The sequence below is a fragment of the Lineus longissimus genome, chromosome 6 (genome assembly GCF_910592395.1).
Source record: "Lineus longissimus chromosome 6, tnLinLong1.2, whole genome shotgun sequence".
Lineage (NCBI taxonomy): Eukaryota > Metazoa > Nemertea > Pilidiophora > Heteronemertea > Lineidae > Lineus > Lineus longissimus.
Genome location: NC_088313.1, coordinates 4796075 through 4823588, shown reverse-complemented (window position 1 = coordinate 4823588; position 27514 = coordinate 4796075). Strand labels below are relative to the sequence as shown.

At 41.5% G+C, this 27514-nt stretch overlaps 3 protein-coding genes across 3 annotated transcripts in view; 1 reads left to right on the top strand and 2 right to left on the bottom strand.

Annotated features, from left to right (window-relative positions):
- Window positions 1-27514, bottom strand: part of LOC135488935 (attractin-like protein 1) — a 116948-nt gene that overhangs the window by 832 nt on the left and 88602 nt on the right. The gene's annotated exons all lie outside the window — the stretch shown is intronic.
- Window positions 225-18499, bottom strand: LOC135488937 (shootin-1-like). Its single transcript, XM_064773913.1, has 15 exons — window positions 18350-18499; window positions 17388-17440; window positions 16712-16772; window positions 16191-16285; window positions 15561-15711; window positions 14303-14400; window positions 13456-13537; window positions 11724-11818; window positions 10102-10248; window positions 9211-9364; window positions 7836-7932; window positions 7330-7397; window positions 6308-6411; window positions 5052-5114; window positions 225-4446 (listed from the first exon to the last, which is right to left on the bottom strand). The coding sequence occupies exons 1-15, from the start codon at window positions 18444-18446 to the stop codon at window positions 4300-4302; spliced, it is 1512 nt and encodes a 503-aa protein (XP_064629983.1). The 5' UTR covers window positions 18447-18499; the 3' UTR covers window positions 225-4299.
- LOC135489122 (uncharacterized) overlaps window positions 19839-27514 on the top strand; it is a 19328-nt gene continuing 11652 nt past the window's right edge. Inside the window, exons 1-5 of the mRNA XM_064774307.1 lie at window positions 19839-19945; window positions 24065-24283; window positions 25560-25790; window positions 26125-26352; window positions 27093-27332. Coding sequence (XP_064630377.1) covers window positions 19885-19945; window positions 24065-24283; window positions 25560-25790; window positions 26125-26352; window positions 27093-27332 — 979 coding nt within the window. The 5' untranslated portion in view covers window positions 19839-19884. The remainder of the gene's footprint in view (window positions 19946-24064; window positions 24284-25559; window positions 25791-26124; window positions 26353-27092; window positions 27333-27514) is intronic.

The window sequence follows — 27514 nt, the reverse complement described above, 5'->3', positions numbered from 1 at the left end:
TTGGCCATACAGGATGTCTCAGAAAAGGATCTGAAGAGTGTCAAGGTCCTGGAGACATCGTCACAACATATCTCTGTCTGACCAAATGGACACACTATTGCAATTTTCCCAATAAGAGCCTGTGCTTTTTGGGGGAAGGGGGCCTAGGAATGCCGAGGGCTAGATATTAGGTGATGATGCGAGACAAATCAAAAATGTAAGACATCATTATGAAATAACAGAATTTATTGAAATGTCCTACAATTACAATGAAAGGAACAAAAAAAAACATATCAAAACAAACATTTGCTTAGAGGATTGTAATTTTGAATTGACAATTTGTATTAGCAATATTGATTCAATCACCAAATTTCAATGCTGATTTCTAAAACACCTTGATTGATACTATGTACCACAGTCAACAATGTATAATGCACTATGCGTCCACTGCATCTCGTTTTGACAGTAGGGGTTATGGTCCGGCAACCATAACCGCTTGGGTTGGTGCAAAATATGGAGGCAGTGAAAATCAGAGTCAAAATCGCATTTCATTGTATAGTTAAAGTGTTTTTGAAAAGAAATTGATACCTAAATGTCGGTATTGGGTGTCTCAAAAAACACCAGTCTGTGGAGCTGTCAGTTGGGAAAACCTTCGCTTCCACCTGGGTTTTGGTTGACATTTTAGCTCCAACCTTGCGGTGTTTGGTCACACAACCAAAACCTCCAGTTTGTTATCAATTCCTTAAGCCAGTTTCTCTGTGGGAGAATAGTGTTCGAACATTAGGTAAATATCATGCCAATTCCCCGAGGGCCTGCCTTACCCTTGTACACATTGAACATACTTTAGCCAACGGAGTCATCTTACCACATACTTTTGTACGATTCAGTTAGCAATTGTCAACCTGTCTTATCGTAGGTTGTTTTTTTGTCTAAAACTTGCATCAAATAATGGTCTTTTTCCCACAACAAAATTCCTGAATGGAAACTCTTTCCAGAGAGCTCCAAATTAACAACATTTTAAATTTGAACATTAGACATGTAATTCATTTTTAAAAGACTCTAATAAAATACATAATATGAAAATATATATTGCTGCACCTCTCTTAAACTGCTATGTATAAATATTCTGTAATATCACATAGAATGTATACATGTGAAAAAGCATGAATACAAAATATAGGTAGCAAAGGACAATGCACTTCATACAAAAAGTATGAGAAACCGGTCTCATCATTTAAAGTGGAGACGCCCTTAGCGGAAAAATCTCTATCAACTCAATCGATTACAGAAAATTCATAACAAAGCAGCACGGCTGGTCCTCAACACAAAAAAGAGGGACCATTCAACACCTGTCCTGCGGTAACTTCACTGGCTTCCAGTCCGCACCAGAATAGAGTCCAAACTTTCAACTATTGCTTTCAGGGCTGCGTACGGTGGTGGCCCTGCCTATCATCGACAGCCGCTTCTTTCCACACATACAATTACCAGGGCAGGTACGGCTCCCAGACTCACTTGGTGCAAGTCCAAGAAGAAGACTGCTGGAGACGGGGCTCACAGTGTCAGCGCCCCACAGCTCTGGGAACAATCTCCCAGCAGATATAAGATCGTGCAATACTAATACTATGGCAGCTTTATAAAAAAGGATCAAAACTTATCTTTATAAATGATATTTTCATAAGGACTTCTAACACCTTTTAACTACCGGTACTAATGTTTGAAGATTGTCAACGTTTAATTAGGTAAATTGGTTTTATATGTATGTAAATCACCGCTGACAACTTGATTAAAAGCGGTGTTATATAAATTTATAATTATTATAATTATAATTATTACTATTATTATTATCATCAAGGACACTAGTTATGGTCCCAAATTGGTTGTTTCCTTCCAATTTGACCTCTCTAATCAGGGCACCTCTCTATTAGAGACAACACTTGTCAGTCCGAGGGTGTCCTTAACAGAGAAGTTCTATTAATATACTGCAGATCAACTTAGGTTGGATTTATAAACGGTTCATATTTCACAGTTCACACTTCAAATTCTTACTATACTAACAACAGTTACAGTGGAACCTCCCTTAGCGGACACCTCTCTATTAGGGACAACCTCTCTATTAAGGACACTAGTTTTTGTCCAAAATTGCTACTTTCCATTCAATTTGACCTCTCTAATCAGGACACCTCTCTATCAAGGACAGCTGCACCTGTCAGTCCTGAGGGTGTCCTTAATAGAGAGGTTCTACTGTACTTACAAATAAAACGAACACTTAGTCACAGGAGAGTAATCTTTTCTCTATTGATTCTACAAGTTGGCAGAAGACCAAGTGTTCTCCATGGGTGAAGAAGACTGATTTTTTGTAGGAAACATTGGTGGGAATTTCAAAAGGGGTGGGAGTGAGATTTAAGAGGGTAGCTCCAATGGAAAAACCTTTACACAATCTGAATTTTTTTTTGGGGGGGGGGAAGTCGAAGGGGGAAATTGCTAAATAACATTTTGAAGGTGGGTGCTCTGCCGTTTTTTGAATTGGTGCAGAGAACACTATCAGATCTTATACATGTACAATGTATCACAGATAGACTTTTTCACTAGGGGCCTAAACGGGATGGATGAAATCCCGGCCAAGAAAGGAGGCCGTCAAATAAACAACCCCAGAGCCAAAATCAAAATGAAAATTGTCCACAGCTTTAAAAGAATTTCATATATAGTGTACATAAGGAGTTCTTAGCCTCTACAGAACAGCATACGAATATATTTTCATCTATTAGTTAAACTGACTTAAAGGGGTACACCGTTCGTAATTACAAATGTACTTGTGGTCCAGTTAAATAGAAATCCACTAATACAAAATGCCGTAGTGCAGTTATTATGAATACAAATTTGTTGAAACTTGGTATTCATAGTATTTGTATATCAGTCTACACAACGGCAATGTTGAAATTTATATTGAGTATGTATTTTCGCAATTGGACATTTTTAAATTCAATTACAAATTCAAAATTTTTAACGAACGGCTTAGGCCTTTAACAATGCAAACACAAAGACTGAGCTCTCAAACTGAGGGCCAGTGGATTTTATTTTGTCAAATCTCTAAACTACCAAACTATATAAACTAACAAATCATGAATGACATAAATATGCACCAGATTGAAGACATTTATCAAAGGGGGGCTATAGGCAGGAGTGAGGAGGTCAAATCTTCGGACGACAAATTCACATACTTAGAAGATTTGGGGTGTAATTTGGCAATAAATATATTACTTGTACAATGAACACAAGTAGTTTTGATGTACTCTGTGATAGGAGAGACCCCTAACGATATGTTGAAAATTTGAATAACAATAATATGGCCGCAATGAAAAAGTGGTCATTCTATATCTAATCATAGTCCAGCGTATATGTCATGTGTGATTGATTCGGGCTCTGGAGTGCAAACTACTGGTGGGATTTCTCTGGAGTTTGGTTTTGATTGATCTGGGGTTCAAAAGCAAATAGAATTTTTAAATGTCAGTAACCATGGCAATGAATTTTTGTATGTATTCGTCAAGGACGTAGTGCGTTGGATTTTGACATTTTCACTCTGTATGGTTCATTTCTAGACCAATCGGGGTGTAGTCTTCATGTTATTTTTTTTTGTGTCCATCTACTTATGTACCAAGAATGAATCAAAAATACCTAGAAAGAAAATATGGCCTATCCAGATGACCCAATGAATGACCATTAGGCCTCGCTGAAGAATTTATTTTTGCACCGAAATTCCAATACCCCGACATCCTGTTTTTTTCTGAACCAAAGATCAATCTTCAAAGGAATCCAACAAGTCATTTGAGCTCCAGAGCCCAAAATGATGCAGGCATAACATTTCCGAATGATATACAGTCCAGGAACCTGTAGTTGTGAGAGCCGTCCACAACAGATCATCAGCACCAACAATTTATTACAGGCAGTACAGTGGAACCTCCCTTAGCGGACACCTCCCTATTAAGGACAACCTCTCTATTAAGGACACAAGTTTTGGCCTCAAATTTTTTGTTTCCATTCAATTTGACCTCTCTATTAGGACAGCACTTGTCAGTCTCGAGGGTGTCCTTAATAGAGAGGTTCTACTGTATTTATCATCCAATACCTGACCAGATCTGCTATGAGCAGCACTGTTTACTTTATAAACCCTACTCAATTATTCTCAGTGCACCAAACAGTGCCTACATGATTAAAGAGCATTCAGATCTTTCGATTTCCATTCTGGATTTAAGCCCTTTCCGGCATTTCTAGGATGGGAAAAACGAAAATGCTCCAAAGATTGGAAATTTCTTATCCCTAGAACTAGTTTTCTACCCCATGCACCAGACCAGCATCACTTATCTTCTTTCTTTGACTCATTTTCTTTTCAAAATCGGTCATCACCTCAGTCTTCTCTTGCGCTACTACCGGGCGGGATCGGGTCGGGTGTTTTGAAGGGCCCAAGCTATGCTGCAACAGAATAATTGGAATTTGGTATCAGTCACACCAAGTTCCCAAGATTGCTGAGAATCTGGCAGGCCTTCTCCAACTTGCCGAGTAAGCCTGTCATCGAAAGGATAAGGTTTTTCAACAATGTTGGAAAAACTATTATTATTATTATTAAAAACATTTTTATAGCGCTTAACGTTGTTAAAACTTCTAAGCGCTTTACAATTTATAATAAAACATAACATTAATACATGATAGAATAAAAGTCATTACTAAAGAAAACCTGCAAAGGATTCAAAAGAATTTCTTAAAAATATGAGTTTTTAGTGCAGTTTTAAAACGACCCAGGGTACTCTGGCCACGAACACTATTAAAAAGGCCATGTGATAGTCTACTACTAAAGGACTACTACTAAAAAGTCCATGTGATAGTCTTTCAGCTAAATTAAGTTGTCTTCGTTCACTAATAAGCTTTGTCAGGCATGATTTGCATCATGTGTAGAGAAAAGGCAGCGTTTCTTTTTTCAGTAGATGGCAAAGAAATGGCAAATTTGGCAAGAACTGAAATAAAAGCACCCATCACCACTCACTGCCACAACGTGTACACACTGAAAAAAGGTGACTCACCAGAACATTGTTGATCTCGGCAACCCGTGAATTCCTCTTCTTGTCTTTATTTACTAAAGCATCCTGAAAATGGAGAAAATTATCAACTGGATACGTTAACCCCTTCGCTCCTGAGGCCAATGTAACGCTATGTCATCATCATCATCATCATCATATCCCGCAGCCATGCGGCCATTGGGGGCGACCCTGTTTTATCGACGATTCGGGACCATATGGTTCTGTCTTCAGCGAGGCGGATCAGGTCACTGGTCTTCCTTCCGGTCCAGTCCTTCACATCGTCTATCCAAATTCTCTTTGGTCGGCCGCGTTGGTTCCCCTCTACTGTGCCCTGCAGGATGGTAATGGCTAGCGTTCCCTTGGCTCTGGTGACGTGGCCGCACCATCTCAGCTTTCTCTTCTTGGCAATGGTAAGGAGGCTATCATGGCGCCCGATGTACTGGATGACCAGCTCTCTTACTCGCTATGTACTGAGATTTTTTACCAGTTTTATGCAAAATAACGTAAAAATACTTCAAGATATTGTAGCTCCTTCATTATGCCTCCTTGATTGATAAAACCATACATTTTTGTAAAGCTGATTACCTTGGCTATTAATTGGCGTTGTTTCTGGGTATCTTAGGCCTACTTTTTATGTCTAAGTAACCCGCTTGCAGGGTCGCTCACTTCGGCCTGGCGCGAGATGAGGTGGCAGTACAATACAATACAATACAATAAAAACTTGTAAGGCGCTCAAATCCAGCAATTAAACTGTTCGAGTGCGCCCCCTAGCGAGCAAATTACTTCTGAAATAGGACCGTCTTTAGAGTGTTCCTGAAAGCAAGGAGTGACTGAGTGTCCCGTAGATTACAGCTTAGAGAGTTCCACAGTTGGGGAGCCAGAAAACTGAAGGCACGCCCACCAAATGATGTAGTCTTTGAACGCGGCACAGATAGGAGGTTCTTGTCAGATGATCGAAGTGACCTTGATGGGTACCAAAAAATGCACTGGCCATTACTCGCGCAAGCGCCGCGCTAGTAATTGTACACGCTGAAGGTGTGTGTTGAGTTAAATGCAGTGCTGCCACCTCATTTCATCCTGGATAACCAATCAAAGATGGTTGAACAACAGAATTTGGGAAAATTTAGCAGAAAAGACGACTGCGGGCCAGTAGTACACATCGTACAGACCCGGTAATAGCCGGGTGCGGTAGCAAAAGCTTTCAAGAGGGGAAAAACAGAAATCCTCAAAAAATCGGGATGTCTCATCCCCTTTCTTACCAAGCTAGTAGACCTGCCCTCCTCTTTCTGAGCCCTCTCTTTGATCCTCTTCATGAGTTCTTCCAGAGCTTTATCATAATTCTCATTTCCCTTCACTGCCACCTCTAGAAGCATAATGAAATAAACAAATACTAAAACTTCATGGCCCGGTTATCAGAAAGCATGAACCTTTAATATCATGTAGACATGTTGTTTCATGTACATCACTGCACGTGCATAAACAACATGTCATGTTATGAGCTAAAATGCTTTCAAACAACCAGACTGTTTCAGCAAATTAGTATGCCTAATAAATACACAACGGCATTGTGAGACATACACAGCAAATGTAGTTATGTTTGTTGGATCAGGGGCGGATTTAAGGGGGGGGGGGGCGACCCGACCCGACCCAGACCCCCCAATTTTCTTCCAACCCGGAAAAAAATTAGGTTTTTCTAGTGAGTGAAATGCTTAAGAATAGTGCTCCATTGTGTTCATGCTGTGCCTTTAAGATCAGCGGCTCCACCTTTCCCACAATCCTACATCCGCCGCTGTGGGTCTCCTTCTGGAACAGTTTGTCCAGTCGAACCTCGTTGCAATGTACAGTGGAACCTCCCTTAGCGGACACCTCTCTATTAAGGACAACCTCTCTATTAAGGACACCAGTTTTGGTCCCAAATTGGTAGTTTCTATTCAATTTGACCTCTCTAATCAGGACACCTCTCTATTAAGGACAGCACTAGTCAGTCCCGAAGGTGTCCTTAATAGAGAGGTTCTACTGTACCTCTAGGGACCTTCAATGCCAACACCGTTCGTTAAACATTTGTAATTTGTAATTAAATTTGAAAATTTCCAATCACATGAATTTGCACATACTACAGTATTTCTGCATTGCTGTTGTGTAGACAAGAAATACAAATACCGGTATTATAAATGCCAAGTTTCAGCTAATTTGCATGCATGAAAATAGAGAGGTTCTATAGCACTACAGAAATCAATCAGTAGACGATTGTTAACATCATATCAAAAAAAATCTTGCTTACTCTTCTTTGCATCTACGGCAGCAGCTCCTGCTTGCACCTTTTTTTTATGACCGAAGAGGGTGAATTTTCTGAAATAGAATTTGGTAATAGAGGCCTATTTTTGTATTATCACCACAACTGATAAGCGGAACCTCTCTTAGCAGACACCTGTTGAAGGACACCCACTCTGTTAATGACACTAGTTCCGGTCACAAATACAGTAAAACCTCCCATAGCGGACACCTCTCTATTAAGGAAAACCTCTCTATAAAGGACACTATAAAGGACACTGGTTGTTTCCATTCAATTTGATCATTCTAATCTCTATTAAGGACAGTCCTTGTCAGTCCAGAGGGTGTCCTTAATAGAGAGGTTCTATCGTAGGTAATTTTTTGCCCTTGAACTACCGATTTAACTACCAGACGTATTTCATGTGACAATATAATCAATATAATGACGTGAAAAGAAACCCGTCCTCAAGGGGTTAAATGCTATCTACTGACTCTATGGAATTGAACTTCACTTACACAGGTGCCTTGATTGGAGGCGGTGGAGGGGGCGGCGGAGGAGCTGCCCCAAGATTCATCTTATTAGACATGTCAAGCCTTTCCTGGAGACAGCGCTCTGAAAAAGAAGGTTAAACGAGATTGGACAGTTGTATTGTAGAGAAAACTATAAAATCCAGGGTGTGCGCTGGGTCAAATTCTAATTTGCCACCGATACTGGAAATGGGAAAGAAATGTGTCAAATTCTTCTCTTTTTTAATTTTTCCTTTAGCCACAGAGACAAATTTTGGTCAATTTGGGTGTCACTTTCACTAATTTCTTCACTTTGCTAATCCCAGTGCCAACCTTGTTTAATCAAAGTCTCTCAATTAGTAAGTGCAACGTTTAAAAAAAGTTTAAAGTTATATTTTTCGGTTTATAGTGATATCAACTACGATATAGGTAATCATCCGACTTTACACATTAACCCCGGTCTGTCTGGTAACCTTTCAGTCGACCTCCACTGAGCTGCTCCACCAGCTCTACACACTGAGCATTTCTGACTGGTACCGACTGATAAACCTGGGTGCAGAGACGCAAGCAAGACAAAGAGACCTGCCTACAGAATCGCGCCGACAGTGGGGATCGAACCAGGGAGCTCTTAACCGCTAGTCCAGAGTCCCTGCCACTACACCACAGCGGTCATTCATCACTCACTGCGAGAAAACGCATGGATATTCTCATGATTAAGTCCGTATGTCATAATGTTCAGTTAACGTTTTCTAATTCTTGTAGGCAATTTATTATCATGTGATGTTATTTATACCTCATCATTGGCCATGATAAGAGCATTTTTACTTCGCCCATGAAATTTTGTCAGAAATCACAGCTTTTTAATTGGCAAACGGCCCACATTATATAAATATTACCCGACGTGTAGGGCAATATTTATTATCTCGTACCAAAAGTCATTGTTTATTTCAAGAATAGGCCTACACTTATTCAGGCAATAGAAACACCAGGTGCGGCGGACACACTAGTTTCACCATCAGCCAGAAGATGGCGCGTCAGCTGATATCGGCTATTTACGTAGATACCGACGTCGGAGAAAACACTGGTCGCGGCACATATCAACTTATAATATGAGATCAAAACTCGACAGGAATGCTCGTGATGTCAGTGTGTATTTGGCAGTAACGTATCATTGTCAATTTTGCAACGAGAAACCACACACTCTTGGCATATAATATAAATATTGCCCGCCACGGAGTGTAACATGCCGAATGTCGTCACACCGGGAGACATGGCGAAACGTCGACCGGCTGGAGCGGGCAACATTGCGAATACCACACGGTCACGTGACGTGTGTCAGCCAATCATATTCATGGCATCTCACTTGAGGTATGAGGTCACTTACTATCGTGGTCCATTGTTTCAATCTTCTTCTTTTGCTCACTGATGCTTTTATTGAGACGCTCTATCTCCAATTCGTTAACCTCAATGCAGCGTTCGAGATGCGCTATCTTCTCTTGCGTCAAAGACTCGGAACATTTTTTCTCTAATTCTCTAATCTGAAGTAAAAAAGATGCACTAAAAATAGCAACATGTCTTGCTGGATCAGGGTTTCTGCCAGCAGTAGCAAAAAGGAGCCATTTGCTATTTTTTTAATAATTTGGCTACTGGATAAATGAAATGGCTCCAAAATTTACAATGGATTTCTCATCTAAAATGGCAACATACAAGGAAATACCATCTTCTTGGCAAATTGGGCTAAAGAAAAAACGACCCAGCGGAACCCATGCTGGATATTGTGATTGGCATTCTCAATATTTTTAACCCCGACAGTCAACAGAATTGTTGCTCGCACAGCTTAACTTATAGAGGAGTTGCTTGGTGGCTCGTAAAGCGAAAGGTTTTCCAAGTTTCTTTTTCATTACCCTGTAGATGTCTAACCTCTTTTCTCTTTAAAACATGTATTGAATATTCATTAAATTATACAGCCACTGCTGTTTATTTCCTCCCCGGGGACTCGGCCCTGGCTACACTTATTCATCATTGAATTTCGAAAATCAAATCATACTTCCAAGAACAAAATAGAATTAAACTCAAAGTCAACAGTTAATACATGTACATGTACGTCATATCAAAGAAAATCATTGAAAATTAAAAATCATACACCTATTCCCAACTTGTACCAGTTGCCAGGCTAGATTTGAGGCTAAGGGCCACAAAGCCACTTTGATATTGGCTTTCTTGGCATGAAACAGCCAACACAACCCCAATAGTCACCACTGGTCCCCTTTCCTACCTTTTTGTCATAATCTCCCCTCATCGTTTCATTCTCACGCGTCTTGTCCTCAACTTGCAACAGCGCATTCCGCAGTTTCACATCCGAGAACGCAGAGGCCATGACTGCTTGGCTTTGGTGCTGGATGATCTTCTTCTCTTTTTGGAGCTATGCAAGAGATGTGAAAATCATCACGGTAAAAAAAAGTTAAAGTGTCAGGTTTATAGTCTGTTATCAACTACATGTACGATATAAGGTTATCATCCGAACCTTTCAGTAGACCTCAGATGAGCTGCTCCACCAGCTCTACAATCCGAGTATTTCTGACCGGTCCCCATTGATACACCTGGGTGTGGAGAGGCACGTACGACAAAGAGGCCTGCCTACAGTCTCCCGCCGTCAGCGGGGATTGAACCCGCGATCTCTTGACCACTAGTCGAGAGTCCAAGCGTCCGACGCGTCTTCAACATAAACACCAGTGTCAGACACGTGTTCAACATAAACATCAGAGTGTCAGACACGTGTTCAACATAAACACCAGAGTGTCAGACGGTGTTCAACATAAACACCAGAGTGTCAGACACGTGTTCAACATAAACATCAGAGTGTCAGACACGTGTTCAACATAAACACCAGAGTGTCAGACACGTGTTCAACATAAACACCAGAGTGTCAGACGCGTGTTCAACATAAACATCGCAATGATTTTGGTGCTGAATGCAAGCATTCTCTACAGCAAATGTTGTTGTCGTAACTGCTCCACTACGGGACTGAAGCATGAGGCATGCAACGAAGGAAAAGTCTCAAGACATGCTTCTTCACGTTGACACACCTCTTCATCTGGTCCATTATCAACTGTGACGCACTGTTGACCAATTGGTCATCAAAACACATTGGATATTCCCCATATCAGTAGGAAAATGGTTTTCACAAAATTGACAGCATTTTTAGTCATGCGTTGCCAATAAGTACACAAAGCTTTGCAACGTGTCCAGAGATAGCGCCATGCGACATACAGTAGAACCTCCCTTAGCGGACACCTCTCTATTAAGGACACCCTCTTTAATAAGGACACTGGTTTTGGTCCCATATTGGGTGTTTCCATTCAATTTGACCTCCCTAATCAGGACACCTCTCTACTAACGGATGGCACTTGTCAGTCCAAAGGGTGTCCATAATAGAGAGGTTCTACTGTAATTTGAGTGTTTTCACTACTCTGACAATCTCTGTGCATACGTACTAAGAGGGAGTTGTACTGCTGAGCGTACACCTTTGTACAAGGGGAGGGGATGTGCCTTCTTAAAACGTACATTCTTAAACCCCTTGGTTACAACGCATCACTACTATTCACAGTGTTTTATGCATCTCACTTTGCTGGCAGCAGTTATGGGTAGCAAAATATGGAGGCAGTCACAATCTTTATCGATGTTTAGTTCGAAGAGTTTTAGAATCGAAATTGAGGCCTAAATTTTGGTATTGGTTGTCTCACCAAGCACTGCGAGGGAGGAGACGCCATTTTGCCCAAAACCTCGGCAAAGTGCCCCTCAGTTTTGGCCCACATTTAAGATCAACCCCTGGGGTACTTGGTGAAAAAACCAACACTGAAAGTTTGGTATGAATCCCTTAAACAAAGACCTCCTTACCCCTTGTGCTAATTGCAATGCCTCTTCCCTAAACGTCTTCTCGATGTCATATTTCTTCGTCAGTTCAGTGATTTCTTCGAGCGCAAGAAAAGATACTGAAAAAAAGTCATATTGGTGTGAAATTTGATGATGATTTTGTGCTTCTTTTCATGTCCATGCTGTACAGTGTATTAGACATGTGTTAGAGGCAATACCACCATTTGAAGAGGTTGATGATGATGAGGTTGGAGTAAACCAGGTACATGTATCAATAAGAGAAGCATCCTTTTTAACTACGGGTATTTTTTTAGACTTGTATTGAAACTAGAAATTTGAAATTTGCTTGTCAGCAAATTTGATAGCCCCCACGGGCCCACACAGTACACGTATGGAGGAGTGAAGTCTATTCCGTTTCGCGGATGATCTATTTCCGGACAAACACGCTCGCGCTTTCTCAAAATCACACGCTCAGTAACATTTAAACTGCACCCTAACCCTTTCAGATGGGCAGGGTGGATCATCGATAAGCATTTAAGGCTATTCCTTTATTTTATTCCTTCATTCAACCATGTCAACCGTCGTTCTTTGCTCAAAATACTCGACAGCTCACCACTTCGGCAAACAGATACCGCCGCCATGATGCATGAGGATATGACGTCACCATTACGGGGCGGAGCTTATGCTAATATACGTGTGATTGACAGAATCGTGTCGGAGATTTGAAAGCAAATCAGAAAATCGGCGCATAAAAACGCTTCAAAGTCATCAAAATTATCCGAATTTCGAAAAAATCTTTGCCAGGTGCACTAGATCGAGTTTAGTTTGATGGGACAGGGGTGACAGTTTTTCAGTTGAAATAGCAGTTTTGCTGGACTACCTCCATAATATAACCTGGGAAGAATGCAGAAGCCTAGTACCTTCTCCTAGTAATCTCAATATAGACCCCACATTTGTTGTATGTGGGGTCTATAATAATACAGCTTGGGGTATAGGTGTGTCCTGAGATAAGTCTGAATAGCTTACTTATAAATATTTTGAAAAATGATTTATTTTATACTTCCAGATACAGACAGTTCAGTTTAATGACCTGTTCGCACTGAAACAAGCCATTGTTTTCTGAAACCCTGGATTTTCACACTTAGGCCTATTTTACTCAAAATCCAGGTCGTGATGACCTATTTTACTTTCTGATTCTAAATAGCCCAGATCTAGGCGAAACAGGATAATATTATCAAAAGGTCAGACCCAAACTTGGACATAGTTCAAGGGGCGCATCGAATAGAAAACGTGTTAAAAAGGGTATTTTCCAATGCACCTCTCTGACAGTCCAAAATGCTAAGGTTTAGGCCACATAAAAAAATCACTTGTTTAGTGTCCACCTCTTCCAATTTTTCAAGGTAGGGAGGGGGCTTTTTTGTTGTTGTTTTTTTTAGATAGAAGGCATACCAGAGGGCGGAGTCGGACCGAGTCAAACCAGGGTTTTAATTTCAGAAAGAAGAACATATCAAATCATGAATATTTTTTAAAACTTTGCTGGAATTAGACTTTTTAAAACTCGTCAGCCGATGAATGCACATTTTAAGGTTTTATTTTGACAAATTTTGGAGAAAAAAAAAAAAATTTCCAGGTCGGCCATTTTTCTCAGGTCAGGCGGGGATGCTAAACAAGTAATCTTTTTTATGTGGCCTTATTCCCAACCAATACTCTGTTACTAATTTCTCTATCAATATCATTTTCTTTTCTAACTGCTTACCTCTTTTAAAGCTATCTGTCATCTTTTGATAATTTGTCAACTCTTCACCAACCTCAGCTTTCTGTCTTTTTAATGAGTTACACTGAAATTTAAACATAGCAAGTTTTTAAGATGAACTTATAGGACAATCAATCCCCCTGGAGAATCAGTTCAAAGAATCTCATCTACATCTAGGCTATCTTAGGCTGGCCTTCCAACTTATCGAGCAGTGGTGCCTGGGAGAGTCCTGTAAAAACATGTGCATCTCAAGAAAAACAACCAAAATCCGTGCTCATCGGTAGATTTACAAAAAATTCCTGTATCCATCTGTTAGCTCATGTCTGCCAGACCTGCTCCCTTACGAAGAAAAAGAGAGGAAAACTGGCCAAAGGACACCACGCTGACTATAAAACTACAGAGGTCTATGCCAGAACTCTCTCAGACGACCAACCTCGTAACTGAAAACAGACTGACTGTCAAGCGTGCATCTCAAAAATTCTGAAAGCAGACGATGAAGAATGACAACAACTTGAGAAAGCATTACCCCACAGTTACTAAAAATTAAGATATTTCAATGCTCAGTCATGTCTTGTATAGTTCAAGACCACGCTCAACGCAGCTTAATTTCCAGATTTGAGGCCAATGCACCAACCACCGCCGTAAAGAGAATCCTCCATGACCGGCAGGTTAAACTGAGCCAAATAACTGCGGTTTCAGTACATCTTATCCCCTTCGGACAAAGATGACTCATCCTGAAGTCACTAACAACACTCAGCAGATGGGGAAGGGGGGTCATACAGCCCATAGCTTAGACAGGCAACCTCAGTGCATTCTTTTATTTCCTCCCATGACGCTAACCGGTCCTCACCTCATCCTCGTAAGTTTTACCGTTACAAATCGCATCATCCCTCTCCTCCTTGCACCGGTCCAGTTGACTTGCGAGATCTTCCACAGTCTCCTCAAGATCTGTAACAACGATCAACATTGGTTGAAAACCCAATGAGATGTTCTAAAACACCTTGAACACAATGAACCACAGTTCACAGTGCATGATGCACTACATGTCCACTGTGCCTCATTTTGACATTTAGCAACTACAGTAGAACCTCCCTTAGCGGACACCTCTCTATTAAGGACACCCTCTCTATTAAGGACACCCTCTCTATTAAGGACACCCTCTCTATTAAGGACACCCTCTCTATTAAGGACACCCTCTGTATTAAGGACACCCTCTCTATTAAGGACACCCTCTGTATTAAGGACACCCTCTCTATTAAGGACACTCTCTCTATTAAGGACACCCTCTCTATTAAGGACATGAGTTTTGGTCCCAAATAGGTCATTTACATTCATTTTTACCTCTAAGGACAGCACTTGTCAGTCACGAGGGTGTCCTTAATAGAGAGGTTCTACTGTATTACTGCTAGGGTTGGTACAAAATATGGGATATATTGAAATTGATATATCACTGGCGGTTTGGTTTTCTCAACAAACACTGCTTGGGAGGAGCTTGCATTTTGCTAAGCTGTATGTTCGTGCGAAAAACATTTTTTAAAGAAAAAATAACAATTTGCCAAAAAGAAACATCCATTTTACTAACTTTTCTTGAATTTTCGTATATGGCAAAAGACAAACTCGAAAATTTGTCATTTTACAGTCACATAAGTGTAGTGGACCACAGGTCTGGAGCAAGTGAAACACTTTTTAACCCATGCTAAAGGAGCTTCATAGTCTAGTGGTTAACACTGTTGGCTACAACTCAAAAGGGACCAGGTTCGATAGGGACCAGGTTTGATCCTGGGGAGAACCCAGGATTGTATTTCTGGATGAACCGGTGAGGCTTGTTCAAAGAACTAAAATTCCTGGCTCTTCACAGTCCTTCGAATGAGACTTAAAACCAAGGTTCCTTGTTTCTGGTGTCTATGCCATGGCAGGTTAAAGCCCGCCAAGTGAGAAATATGAGTAGCTTTCGTGGACTCAACCTCTCACAGAAGTCAGATTCACAAGACCGAAACCCCAATTGTCACGCATACGCTCATCCTGCCTTGGAGAAGGAATACTCCCTGGAGAAAATCACCTCCAAGTGCAGAGGAAACCCTGAAGGAGAAGATTGAATCCATGCGTACCTTCAATGCGCTCTTGTAAAGCAGCCACACTTCTGTCCACCTCTGCCTCTGGCTCCGCATCAATATCAACATCAATGGAAGCCGCCGAGAGTTGAAACTTCTGACACATGTTCAAACTTTTACGTTTAATGTCCATGTACTGCTTGTGAGCCTGAAATTCAATGACAAGATTGTAAAGGATTATGGTGCTCTCATACAAAGCACGACTCAGAAGATCACTATGAGCAATAAAGGACACTTAAAGCAATAAGTTGCATCCAGTAAAATCCTTTGATGAAGGGATCCATTATGCTAATTCATGTTCTGAATTATAAATACAGTGGAACCTCCCTTAGCGGACACCTCTCTATTAAGGACACTAGTTCTGGTCCCAAATTGGCTGTTTTCATTCAATTTAACCTCTCTTATCAGGACACCTCTCTATTAAGGACAGAACTTGTTAGTCCCGAGGGTGTCCTTAATAGAAAGGTTCTACTGTAATGAGTCAGATTCTAAGCTCGATTCTTATTTTGAGCTTCAAAGTTCAAAATACATCCTTTGAGCTTGAATTATGCTCAAAATACATCCTATGATTGTGAGAGATGATGGTTGTGTCTGTGATTGCATCTCTGCTGATGCTGATGATCTTACCTTACGAGCATAGTTCTCTGCATCTTGCCTCAATGCAGTTTGGATTTCGGCCTTCACTTCTAACTCTCGGAAGTCGGCCACAAATGGTTGAATAACTGAAATGATGATTATGCAGTGGTTAGAGCCGGCCTATAGAGTTAGCTGATGCATTACTGCATCCATGAAACACAAGTGCCCCCCCCCCCCCCCCGTGGTGTTTGGTACCCCAAAAAGTGTGATTTTTAAAACATTTCATAATATTTACATATGTGTAACTGCCAATCGCATGTAAGAAGACTGGTCTTGTATCCATTTCACAACAAAAATTTTCACAATACAGTGGAACCTCCCTTAGCGGACACCTCTCTATTGAGGCACCCTCTCTATCAAGGACACTAGTTTAGGTCCCAAATTGGAAGTTTCTATTCAATTTGACCTCTCTAATCAGGACACCTCTCTATCAAGGACAGCACTTGCCAGTCCTGACGGTGACCTTAATAGAGAGGTTCTACTGTATCTGCCCGTTATTTCTAAACACTCACTGTTTCTAAGCTTTTCAATATCCCTGTCCTTCTGCTCCAGTGTCTGGCACAACTCATCATACTGGAAGAAATACTCATATGTTAACAATGACTCGGGGGACTATAGGCAAAAGGGGCTATGGGGTCAAACTTATGGACTTATGGTGAATTATAAGGGCCATGTATAATTAGCGGAATGAGCGGAATAAGCAGAATGAGCGGATTCTGTACAAAATATGATATAATTTCATATAAAATGGAACTTAAATAATTGATTAAGCTATAATTTGTTCGATACGCCACAAAGATTATTTGAAAATCGCTTTTTACAGTCGTTAAGCCACAACTCGCAACGAGGGCACGAAAACTGGTCTGCAGGATCAGTTTAGTTCAGTCGGTAGCCGTGCGCGGAGCTGTATTACCGGCCTGCGGATGGTAGGTAGCCTAACGCCATCTAGAGAAAGTCAGCGGAACTACACTGACATGAAACCAAGGCTACAGCTCGGAATCCGCTCACTCCGTTTATTCCGCTCATTCCGCTAATTATACATGGCCAATTATAAGTACACTGTAGTTCGGAATTGATTGTGTTCGATTCCGTGATTATTACGTATTTCGCACAAGCCTCAATAGTTTTGATATACTGTGAGATAGGAGAGTCCCCCTATTGAAGACTTTGAGTAACTTTTTAATTTACCTGTCTTTTATTTTCCTCGTACTTCGAGAACAAATCTTCATGCTCAATTACACCTGAAATAGGAAAGCAGCCATGAAAAAAGAGGTACTTTTTCAGAATAACTCATTGCATCTTTTCAAAAGAGGTGCATTTTCTTTCCAAATACCACCATGTGATCTACTTTTCCAAGATTCATACCATTAGCAGCTACTGTAACATTGTAGTAATAAAGGTGTTTAAAGGGACAGGCAGTAGGCCCTATGTATTTTTCCTTCGAAAATGACTTCCAGCAGAACCGTCTAAAGAAAGTTACAGAGACAGCTGGCGGGTCATTTTGAATTATGGGTACAAGCACTGCAACTCTGGCCCCGCTTGACTGAGTGTGTGGGGGGGGGCTGGCCTTGAATAAACATTAAGTACTGCGAATTAGACTGAATGTTAACCGGAAAACAAGAATTTGTTTATCAAGAACAAAAAAGGTCATCATGGCTGACATGGGAATGGCCTTCACTAGCAGAGCCAGAGGCGCAAAAGCAGGTACTGAGTGAGTGACAGTGCCCCCCTCCCCCCCTGACTGACATCAGGCTTCTTTTTTTTACTCCTACGTCGTATATAAAATATCGAGAGGCGGAGTATATTGAACGACTAGTGCCAGGATGACCCCCCCTGGCCCTGTGTTTCAATGCGGTAGAAAAGGGGGAAGTTGAATGTTCATCATGTGTTCATGATAATTGATATTATAATTGATAATGATATGCCTATCTATTAAACAAATTCTCAGAGCTCTCTATAGATCCACAATGATACTCATTTAGTAGGCCTAAGTCACTTTAAACAAAATTTCATTTAACTTTGCAACAGCCCCATGAATTTGTAACACCCTGTATGTGTATCTAGCTACACTACAGTGTATTTGTATACATCACACACATGCATCACAGTCGGACTGTTTTGCAGCCGCCAGATTCAAACCCTGTTTATACCTTTGTTTGCGAGGTTTTTCACATATCTAAATTCTTTTTCAACTGCTTCATATTTCCTTTCCCACTCCCTACATTCGGAGCAGCCGCCCATGGCCATTTGCCCTTCAAAAATAGAATATTTAAAAAACTAAAACTTTGATGAAACCGGAACCAGGAAGTAACTTTTTGGTGAGCCGTGTGTAGTGTGTACAAATGGTGTAGCTAATGAATATTCATAGTGACGTCACCGACGCCGAAATTCAAAATATTATATTTGCGGGCATATTTAATGAGCAGTTGAACTTTTGTTGTTCGCTATGGCCCAAAGCTTGAGAATGAATTTTTACATTGATTTACATTTGCTCTCAAACCAATAAGACAAACTTGAACAAGCTTTGACCAGTAAAAAGTCGTCCTGAGATTCCGGTTTTTTTCACCAAAAAATATTGAGAGGACCCGTAAGCTTATATTGAAAACCACAGGGACAGGTAGCCTATTCATAATTCAAATTGAATTCCAATTTCAGTTTCCATGCCAAATTTACTCAATGAGCAAAGGGTAACCCTGCGCTGCAAGTGCCTGGTTTAATCCTTCTGGTCAGTGAAAATTAGCCTATTATATATAATAGGCCTAATGCATGACAGGCGCGCAATATTCTTCGAATTGACATTCATTCAGGGTTGATGTCATCTTGACCATCGCTTATCAGACTTACATACTTGCATTATTCTGCAGAATTAAGGTGAATTTGTGACAAAACGCGGCATTTGGCTATTCTGAACTATCTTGCGAATTTCAGGTAGGCGGATGTTCTATTTACTAGTGCAGTTTAGCGGGTTTTCAGTGATCCCGTTTGGAGGAGTCACGGCCCAGCTGGAAGCCATTTTCCTAGGAACAACCAAAATATATAGTATCTCATGTCCAACTTGCCGGCCCTTTAATTGACCATGATCTCTTGTTGGACGGCGCTTTCGACCTCAGACTGCATTCCTATTGCCACACTGGCACTTCTTTTATGAACGTTATGAACGCTCGCACCAAATGGAATACCTGTAGCACAAGAGGTGCATGTGAGTGCCCCTTTTTGGTGGAGATCAACTGACGATTTTTAAAGGTGCCTCTATACCAAAGAAGAAAAGAACTGCATATTGTATATTAAATTTTAGCTCTCAGGATACCAGGAAAACGCGTTGGCACATTACCCTATAAGTGTCCATTTTTCTGGGTGCGGTCCCCAGATCCCCTCGTTCCCAAGATCGCAGCTTCGGTCCTCTCTTTAGGTGGGACTCTGCCCCTTTGCCTAATTTCTGGACCCGCCATGGCATTTGAAGTGGACCATTTGAAGTAGGCTACATATGTATTTGTATATGTCCACACAACAGAACTTCAGTGCGTATTAGCACAATAAAGTTCTCGTCTATCCCCGCGCAGTAGGACATTGACATTATTCTTAGGAAATAGGCCAGAAGGCGGAATCAAGATCTCACTTCTTGGCCTCGCGTCCCGCAGACCAGCTCAACATCCGATCTGAGACGTCAGGCCTGTAAGCCAACGAGATGTCTCCGAAATTTTTATCGTTTTCGCTCTGTTTGGTCTTGCTGCTAACACCAACATCGGGTGAGTGATCACACCAACTTTTTTTCTTTGGGGAGGGCGAGGGGTTTGGAAGAATTATGCAATCTTTGAGCCATCATTCTAATAATGCCTTTTGCGCATATTGATATCAACACCTGCGACCTATCATGCGATATCTTAAACTTATGCACCAAATTCAACGCGTGGTTTTTAGCATACTGTCAGGGATATATTGTTTGCTTGTCACTCATCATGGCAGGGGCGTGATTGAAAAATACTGTTTTTCATCATCTAATTAGCCGTTTAAAAGAAAAATTTAAAAAACCTTTTATTGCAGTTTTCATTTGTAAGAGCTTTTGAAATAGACAAATCGTCATGATAGAAAACGTTCGTATTCACACTGTCTCCTGCTATAATGCATGATTATAGAAAGCAAGATTTCTGACAATGCTAAAATGGCATGAATTCTGTGTATAATTTGGGAGACGGCGTTGATATTAATGTGAGCTTGGCTGTGTGACAACACAAAACCTATAGCGGCTTAACATTATTCCTTTGTTTTCAGCATCAGACGTATAGTTAAAGTTGGCCGGGAAAAAACAATTTCTTTCAACTGAATACAATAAGTAATGTAACCTGGTCTGTTTTTGCCGACTCAGTCCCAGTCTGCACAATGTCAACAAAACGTTTGTGTACTCAGTTACTTTCACTTTTTATGGGATAGAGTCTATAGACTCTTGACCCAGTGTCATTGTTTCCCAGAGCTGGAAGGCCTACATTTGATGTTTCTAAAACCTATGACACATCTATAGTGTGCGCTTCCAATGAAAATATCTATAACATATTACTCACAAAAGGGTATCTATCTATTTATTTCAATGTATGTTTTAGTTCCAACGTTTATCTTCCCATTTGCATAAAAAATATCAATTTGACCGATTAGAATAGAGCTAAGCTTTTAATTAGAATTTGAGTTTTGAACAATCCTACAGACTTCACGATGCGACACATCCGTTTCAGATTTGGACTCGCACATCAAGGCATGGTGCGTACAGGTGCATGCTGACGATCCGTTTTTTCCAAAAATACATTCCATTTAATTGGTATAAACAAATTAATGCCCTAAAAGGCATCGGTTTACAATTTTCTGAATAGTGCCTATTGCCGTCAAAATATTTAATAAAACACGATCGTTGGGATCTGGAATGCACTGATGGCTATATTTTACAAAAAAAGAATTTGTCAAATACATGTTTATCCCTCCATCAAAGAGAAAACTTGTAATAAAAATCTGAAAATATCGCTTGCCGACCGCCCGATACAACTTTTGTTATTGTAATTCACGTAATTCCCTCCACTGCCTCTAGGAGCTGTTCATATATTCTGTGGAGTGTGGTCACTTGCGTTTAACGAACGTTTAACGTTTAACGCAAGTTAATAACTTGTGGACAATTGCAAACCAATGGGCCTATCTCTGATTGACCGACCACGGAAGCCCAAAACGGCATTAAAAATTTTTTTTGAAAAGATTATATTTGCCCAACCTCGGTCACTGGAATTTGGTTGTGATAAATTCTGGTCAATCTAATTTAGGGTCAGCTTCTAAACCCCAATATACATGTATACATATAGTATATACTATCAGCAGTTTGCCTCATGCATGGTTTTTATTCCATCTTCCTGTGTAGTAAACATTGTGAATGGCACAAAACAGTACACTTATTGAACAACATTATGATAAGAATCAGTTTCTGCTCAATTCAAAAATGTAAAGAATGTATACATTCGAACAACTGATTTGAAAGTAGCACGGCACTTTAACGCTTACCTCTCTACAAATGCTATTTAGCGATTTGTAATATTGAAGTATCAATAGAAACAAGTCTTTATAACGTCTTTATCAACTCAGTTGAATTGAATAGGTCAGGCAGGGATAACGAATGCAATTACAAGTTGAGTAAAGTTACGTTCGGAGTCGTAACGCGCAACCTCTCTATTGTTTTTGAGTCAAACTAGGTCAAATTTGTTTTCGCTCAGTGCCAATCGCGAAAATGGCAAAGTACCAATAATGCGTGTATTTTCAAACATAAATACTGTGAGCCAATATCAATCATCCGCCCTCGAGACATTTTCCGGATCGTGTTGAAAAATGTTCATCCAATAAATATTATTCCAGCGAAAGTCACCAGATCTTATTATTCTAACAGGAAAATTCTCTGCAGCGTTCAAAGGAATGATTCCAATCTGTTTTCAGTGTTTCCCATGCAACTAGAAACACAGACACACTGGGGAAAGATAAACAAGCCTTCCGGCGGTTGAGTTCACTCTTTGAGGGAAGTGTTTGGGACATCATGCGAAATACTACCTGAAAATCTTCGCGCTAATTTATTTTCAATTCGCGTAATTTTCTAATCAAAATAGGATTTTCGCAATTTTTATTTTTGCGAATCTGTCATATTCGCGAAATCCACAAAGCTAAAACGCCCCTCGAAAATCAGGTTTCGCCAGAGTCTTTCAAATAAATTCATTTGAAAGACTCTGGTTTTGCAGTCAAAATAGGCCGACGCAGTGGCCTAAAGAAATCGAGCCATCCGGCGACGGGGGTCCCTTAGACCGGGCAAGTCTTACCGGATTACATCATTTCGCTTCAATTTTCATTCCGCCATCACGTTTCTCTGCCCTCGATGATTTTTCGGTGATTTTTCCGCAAGGACTCCCATTTCGAGCACTTTCTATGGGTCCATTTTATCAAGATTGGCCAGGTGACCCTTGGGATAAGCCATTCAGTTTGTGTATCTCGAGCCATATTTCCTACCCACTAAAGAAATAAAAGGTAAAATATTGTGCAGGGTTGCTTTTGGGAACGAAACAGTTCGCCAACAAATGTATATCTGTCACAAATAGCTCTTTTAAATTTTGAAATTGATTGAAAAATAACGATTTTAGAGCTATAATGATAAGGCATTTTTGTCGATCTCGCCTGGTTTTCGTCGTTTAATGAATCGCCGCGGCTTTGCCGATCAGTTAGCGTACCCCACCATTTTTTTCTCCAAAGATGAATGATATCTAGGCAAAATAGCATATATATTCTTGTTCAGGAAAACATAGTCATTTATCTGACAGTGCATGGTTTCAACAAAATCGAGGCGAGAATTTGACAAAGATTGAAACAATCAAGTCTCCGATTCCCTTTGGGGATAACGGCATGAAACAGCGTCGGCATCACCAGCACCGGCACATATCGCATTGGAGATGATTCCATTCGGTAATGATCGGAAACGATCGGGCAATCTCCGATTCCTCTTGATTGATGACGACGGCATGCATATGAACAGCATCCTATCCAGAGGGAGTAATGCTCCCATATTGGTTCGGGGTTGGAACTATTTTGTGTTGGCTGGCAAATACCAGCCATGTAGGAATGCCATCACTCTGAGGACAGAAATCATACCCTGCTCATCAACTGAAAAACCAGTTGTCCCCCCCCCCCCCCCATAACGTTAAGTGAATCCTCAAGTCGGGCCATTCCAGGCAATATCAAGGCACGACAGGGCTTTTGAGCATTTTATCACAATATTTCAATTCATCAAATATCCTTTATGCTAGAATAAAAGTACACATCTTAGACAATATCACTTGACAGCGGAAAACTGTTTTCTTTTGTTTTTATTAAAGGTACTCTACCTACATGTAAACACCCCGTGAAGCATTGCGCTATTGCTTATAACTAAATTGCCAAAGGGACCTGAGTGTTTACACTTCATTTGTAGAATAAAGAGGACCCTACGTAGGATTTGGAATAAAAAATAAAATCCTTGTGTGGTCTTATCAGAATCGTGTATTGACAAATTATACCGTGCTTAATATATACTATCATTGTTTAGTGTAGCTAGGACTACTCTGACTGGAAGCATGGTTGTTTTGGGAAAATGGTTATTTCTTTCTTTGGACGCTTTATTTTTTGGTCCATTTTGGTCAAAACTTAAACAGACTGATTTACTAGGTCTGTGACGACATATTATGTCGTCACAGACCTCGTATAAAATATATGAGTTGATTTTGCAGTGAAATGTCCCATCTTACAAAAAGAGAGGATTTATTAGCACTCTCTTTGCATCAATCTACAAAATATATCACCGAATTAAATACCCGTTATTTTAGGTAACATTGCATTGAACAAACCGACTGAGCAGAGTTCAACCAACAGTAGGGGAGAGTCCTGGAAGGCCGTGGACGGAAATAGAAGTCCGCTCTTATACCAACATGCATCATGCGCCGTCACCGTCCCTGACGAGCCCGGAAAACACTGGTGGTATGTGGACTTGCTCAGGGATTACCCGATCAGGGAGGTGGAGATTGTGGCCAGAGGTGAAGGTAATGGTAAGAATCAAAACCAATCATGCCGCTAACTTTGAACTAAAATGAAGGGACCCGTATGGTCGCGGTGTGCAACGTCGGCAAGGACAGCAGGTGAAAACGTCCGAGTCTTAAAAGTCCCCACCCCCTGGGAAGAGTGTCCGCCCTTAGGTGGCACTACACAGTGGGGACGGGGTCCGTTCCCCCCCCCCCCCAAAGAAATGTAGTTCTTAAGACGGAGGCCGTTTCCATGTCCATGAATGGATCCACCCTGTTCCAAATACTATTTACTTTGACGCCCTCGTCTTAGTTTCTATGTGCAGAGGGATCTTTGGCGATTTTATGAGCCTAGAATCTGTGCCATTTGAAGCGGGTCTCAATCCCCAGTTTGGCCTCAATATGTAGCATACCTTCAATTTGCCACGCGAGGTTGGGGGTAGTTGTGCGAGTGTCAATTATGCTCGTCCAAATTCTAGGCCATATAGCGAAAAAAAAGCCGAGATGACCCCATGTTTTCATATCAAATAAAGAATCTAGATGCATTTGGCTATCTGCCGGTGGTAATGGCATTCCCAAATCATTCATTTTGAAGCGATTGAGGCCCGTTTGAAGATCGCGCACATCATGCCATTTCTTGGTCAATTATTTACCATTTTCAGGATCCAAGTGGTGTCAAAGGTTGCGCCACCTATCGGTGCACTTATGAATTAAATGCAATGAAAATGCTGTAGACTTCTTCTCTGGATTCATACGAACCCAGAAATGTACAGATTATGGTGCCTGTGATGTACGAGTAGGCCTCAGCAGGAACTGAAAAACTACCTCGTGTCGATTGCCCGGGGCCTACTTGACGCTGCCCTTGACACTGTGTAGTGCCACCTTTAATTGCATGGTGACGCGACGGATTAAAGGACCAACGGAGTCCATGATCTTCATTCCGGCGCCCTTCATCACCTCAGAGGTATTCCTCAGCTGTGCCCGGAACATTCTGTCCAAGTACACAAAAAAAACTGAAGACCGGTTGGTCGACATTTACTTACTTACATATTAGCCTATATAAATTAAGACTCCCGGAGAAGCCCATTTCGTCATCCTCTTCGATACTGCCTCGTGTGGGACTGCGTCCAGAGTGTAATTCAAATTCGTCTTTGGATGGTGATAAAAAAAAAGGGAGACTGACAGTACCCCATACCACGGCAGAAATGGAATATCATGATTATTCTTATCAAGTATTTTTTTCGTATTGGCAATATCTTATGAGGAGCCTTTATCATTCACACGATGAAGTTTTATCTTCAAGGCAACCTTTTTGCTGATTGGGATTTGATCGTCGCCACGGCTCAACCCCCGACAGGATTTTTCGCGGCTGCTGGTGGTCAGATCTGCTACAGCCAGAGCGGCAGCTCGACGGACGGCCAGGTTTACACCCTATCTTGCAACGAGACGGTCGGTAGATATGTCGGCATTCAGAGGAGAACAAACGGGGGAGTTCTGGAGTTATGTGAGGTCGAGGTCGATGTCCGAGAGCAAGGTATAGGCCATGATATTGCGTATATTTTGTCATTTATAACGGCCGGGTTGCAAATATCTTTCATGATTTGCCGAGTTTCTACTCAACCATGACTTACGCACGTTTTGTCTTCGACGTGCTCTATACCGAAAGGAACAACCAGGCACAATTCGTCCCCTTCGAAAACGAGGACCATACATAAACAATTGTATTGGATTCTTGTGACTTAAGGCACTGTTCAACTGAGGTATATTGTCTTTAATGTATTATAGTTGCACAACCAGGCGCAGTTCGCAGTTTTGTCCGCAGATGACAGAGTGCTGACGGAAAATAACGCGATTACATTCCTTTACAGCTGCGAATCTCGCCCTTAAAAAGCGAACTCTACAGTTTGACACGTTTTACAATGCTGCTGCGTCCCGCGCAGTTGATGGCAATAGGGATATGTTCTACTCCTCAAACAGCTGCACCCATACCAATGCAGACCGGTCGGATAGCAGCAATAATAACTGGTGGGCAGTTGACCTTGGGGAAGAAACGGTGATCATGCGCGTTGTTTTATACAACCGAGCGGACTGCTGCGGTAAGATCAGAATACTAATATTATTCAAAAGGAAAGTTAGTTGCAGTCAGCCACTTATTAATTACGGTACACTCTTGTAGAAACGTACATCAAGATGGCGATCAGTCGCCTGTCGCCCCGGAGGTGTACATTCATTTCATCGGTCGGTTTCCTTTTCCCTTAACATCCAGGTGTTCTCCCGTCCGTCTCCTCACATCGCATCTGCAATGTCCAAGTGGGTGACTTTTCGCAAACAAATCAGCCATTGTCGTTGTAAAGAATTCTGGCGTGACCAGGGTTGTATGTCACTTCCATCTAGGCAGGGCGTGACTAGGGACGTACATCACTTCCATCTGGAGACTGGAGACATAACTTCCATAGCAGGGAGTGACCAAATACGTATATCACTTCCAGTAGGGTGGGACGAATATCACTTCCATCGGGGCAGGGTGGGACGTATACCACTTCCATCAGGGCAGGGTGGGACGTATATCACTTCCATCGGGGCAGGACGGGGCGGGACGTATATAACTTCCATCGGGGCAGGGCGGGACGTATATCACTTCCATCGGGGCAGGACGGGGCGGGACGTATATCACTTCCATCGGGGCAAGGTGGGACGTATATCACTTCCATCAGGGAAGGGCGGGACGTATATCACTTCCATCGGGGCAGGGTGGGACGTATATCACATCCATCGGGGCAGAGCGGAACGCGGAATCCTCCCTAATAATGATGACATTGATACACATCTGTTTCAGGCAATCGGTTAGCTAATTTCGATATCGTTGTGACAAATCAAGAACCCACTCCGGGCCAGAAGTTTGTGTACGCCCTGGACGAGGTGTGCGCCCACCAGGGTCTTCCTGTCCCACAAGGCGGCATCGCCAGATATGCATGTACGAACCTCACCGGACAATATGTGGCTGTCGTCCAACCAAGGAAGCTATTTCTTACCCTCTGCGAGGTAGAAGTCTTCGATCATATGATTCCGCAAACGGGTAAGAAAATGAAAAAGATAAAAGCCGATGTGTGGAAGGAAATCAGCTCTGGGATATAAAATTCTGTTATCTGGTAATATAGGGGATGCAGGGCACTATTTCGGGAGGGGGGGGGGGGGGGATTTTAAATTGTAGTTCTGGAGGTCCAAATCCTTTAATTTACATTCCTGATGTAATACGTT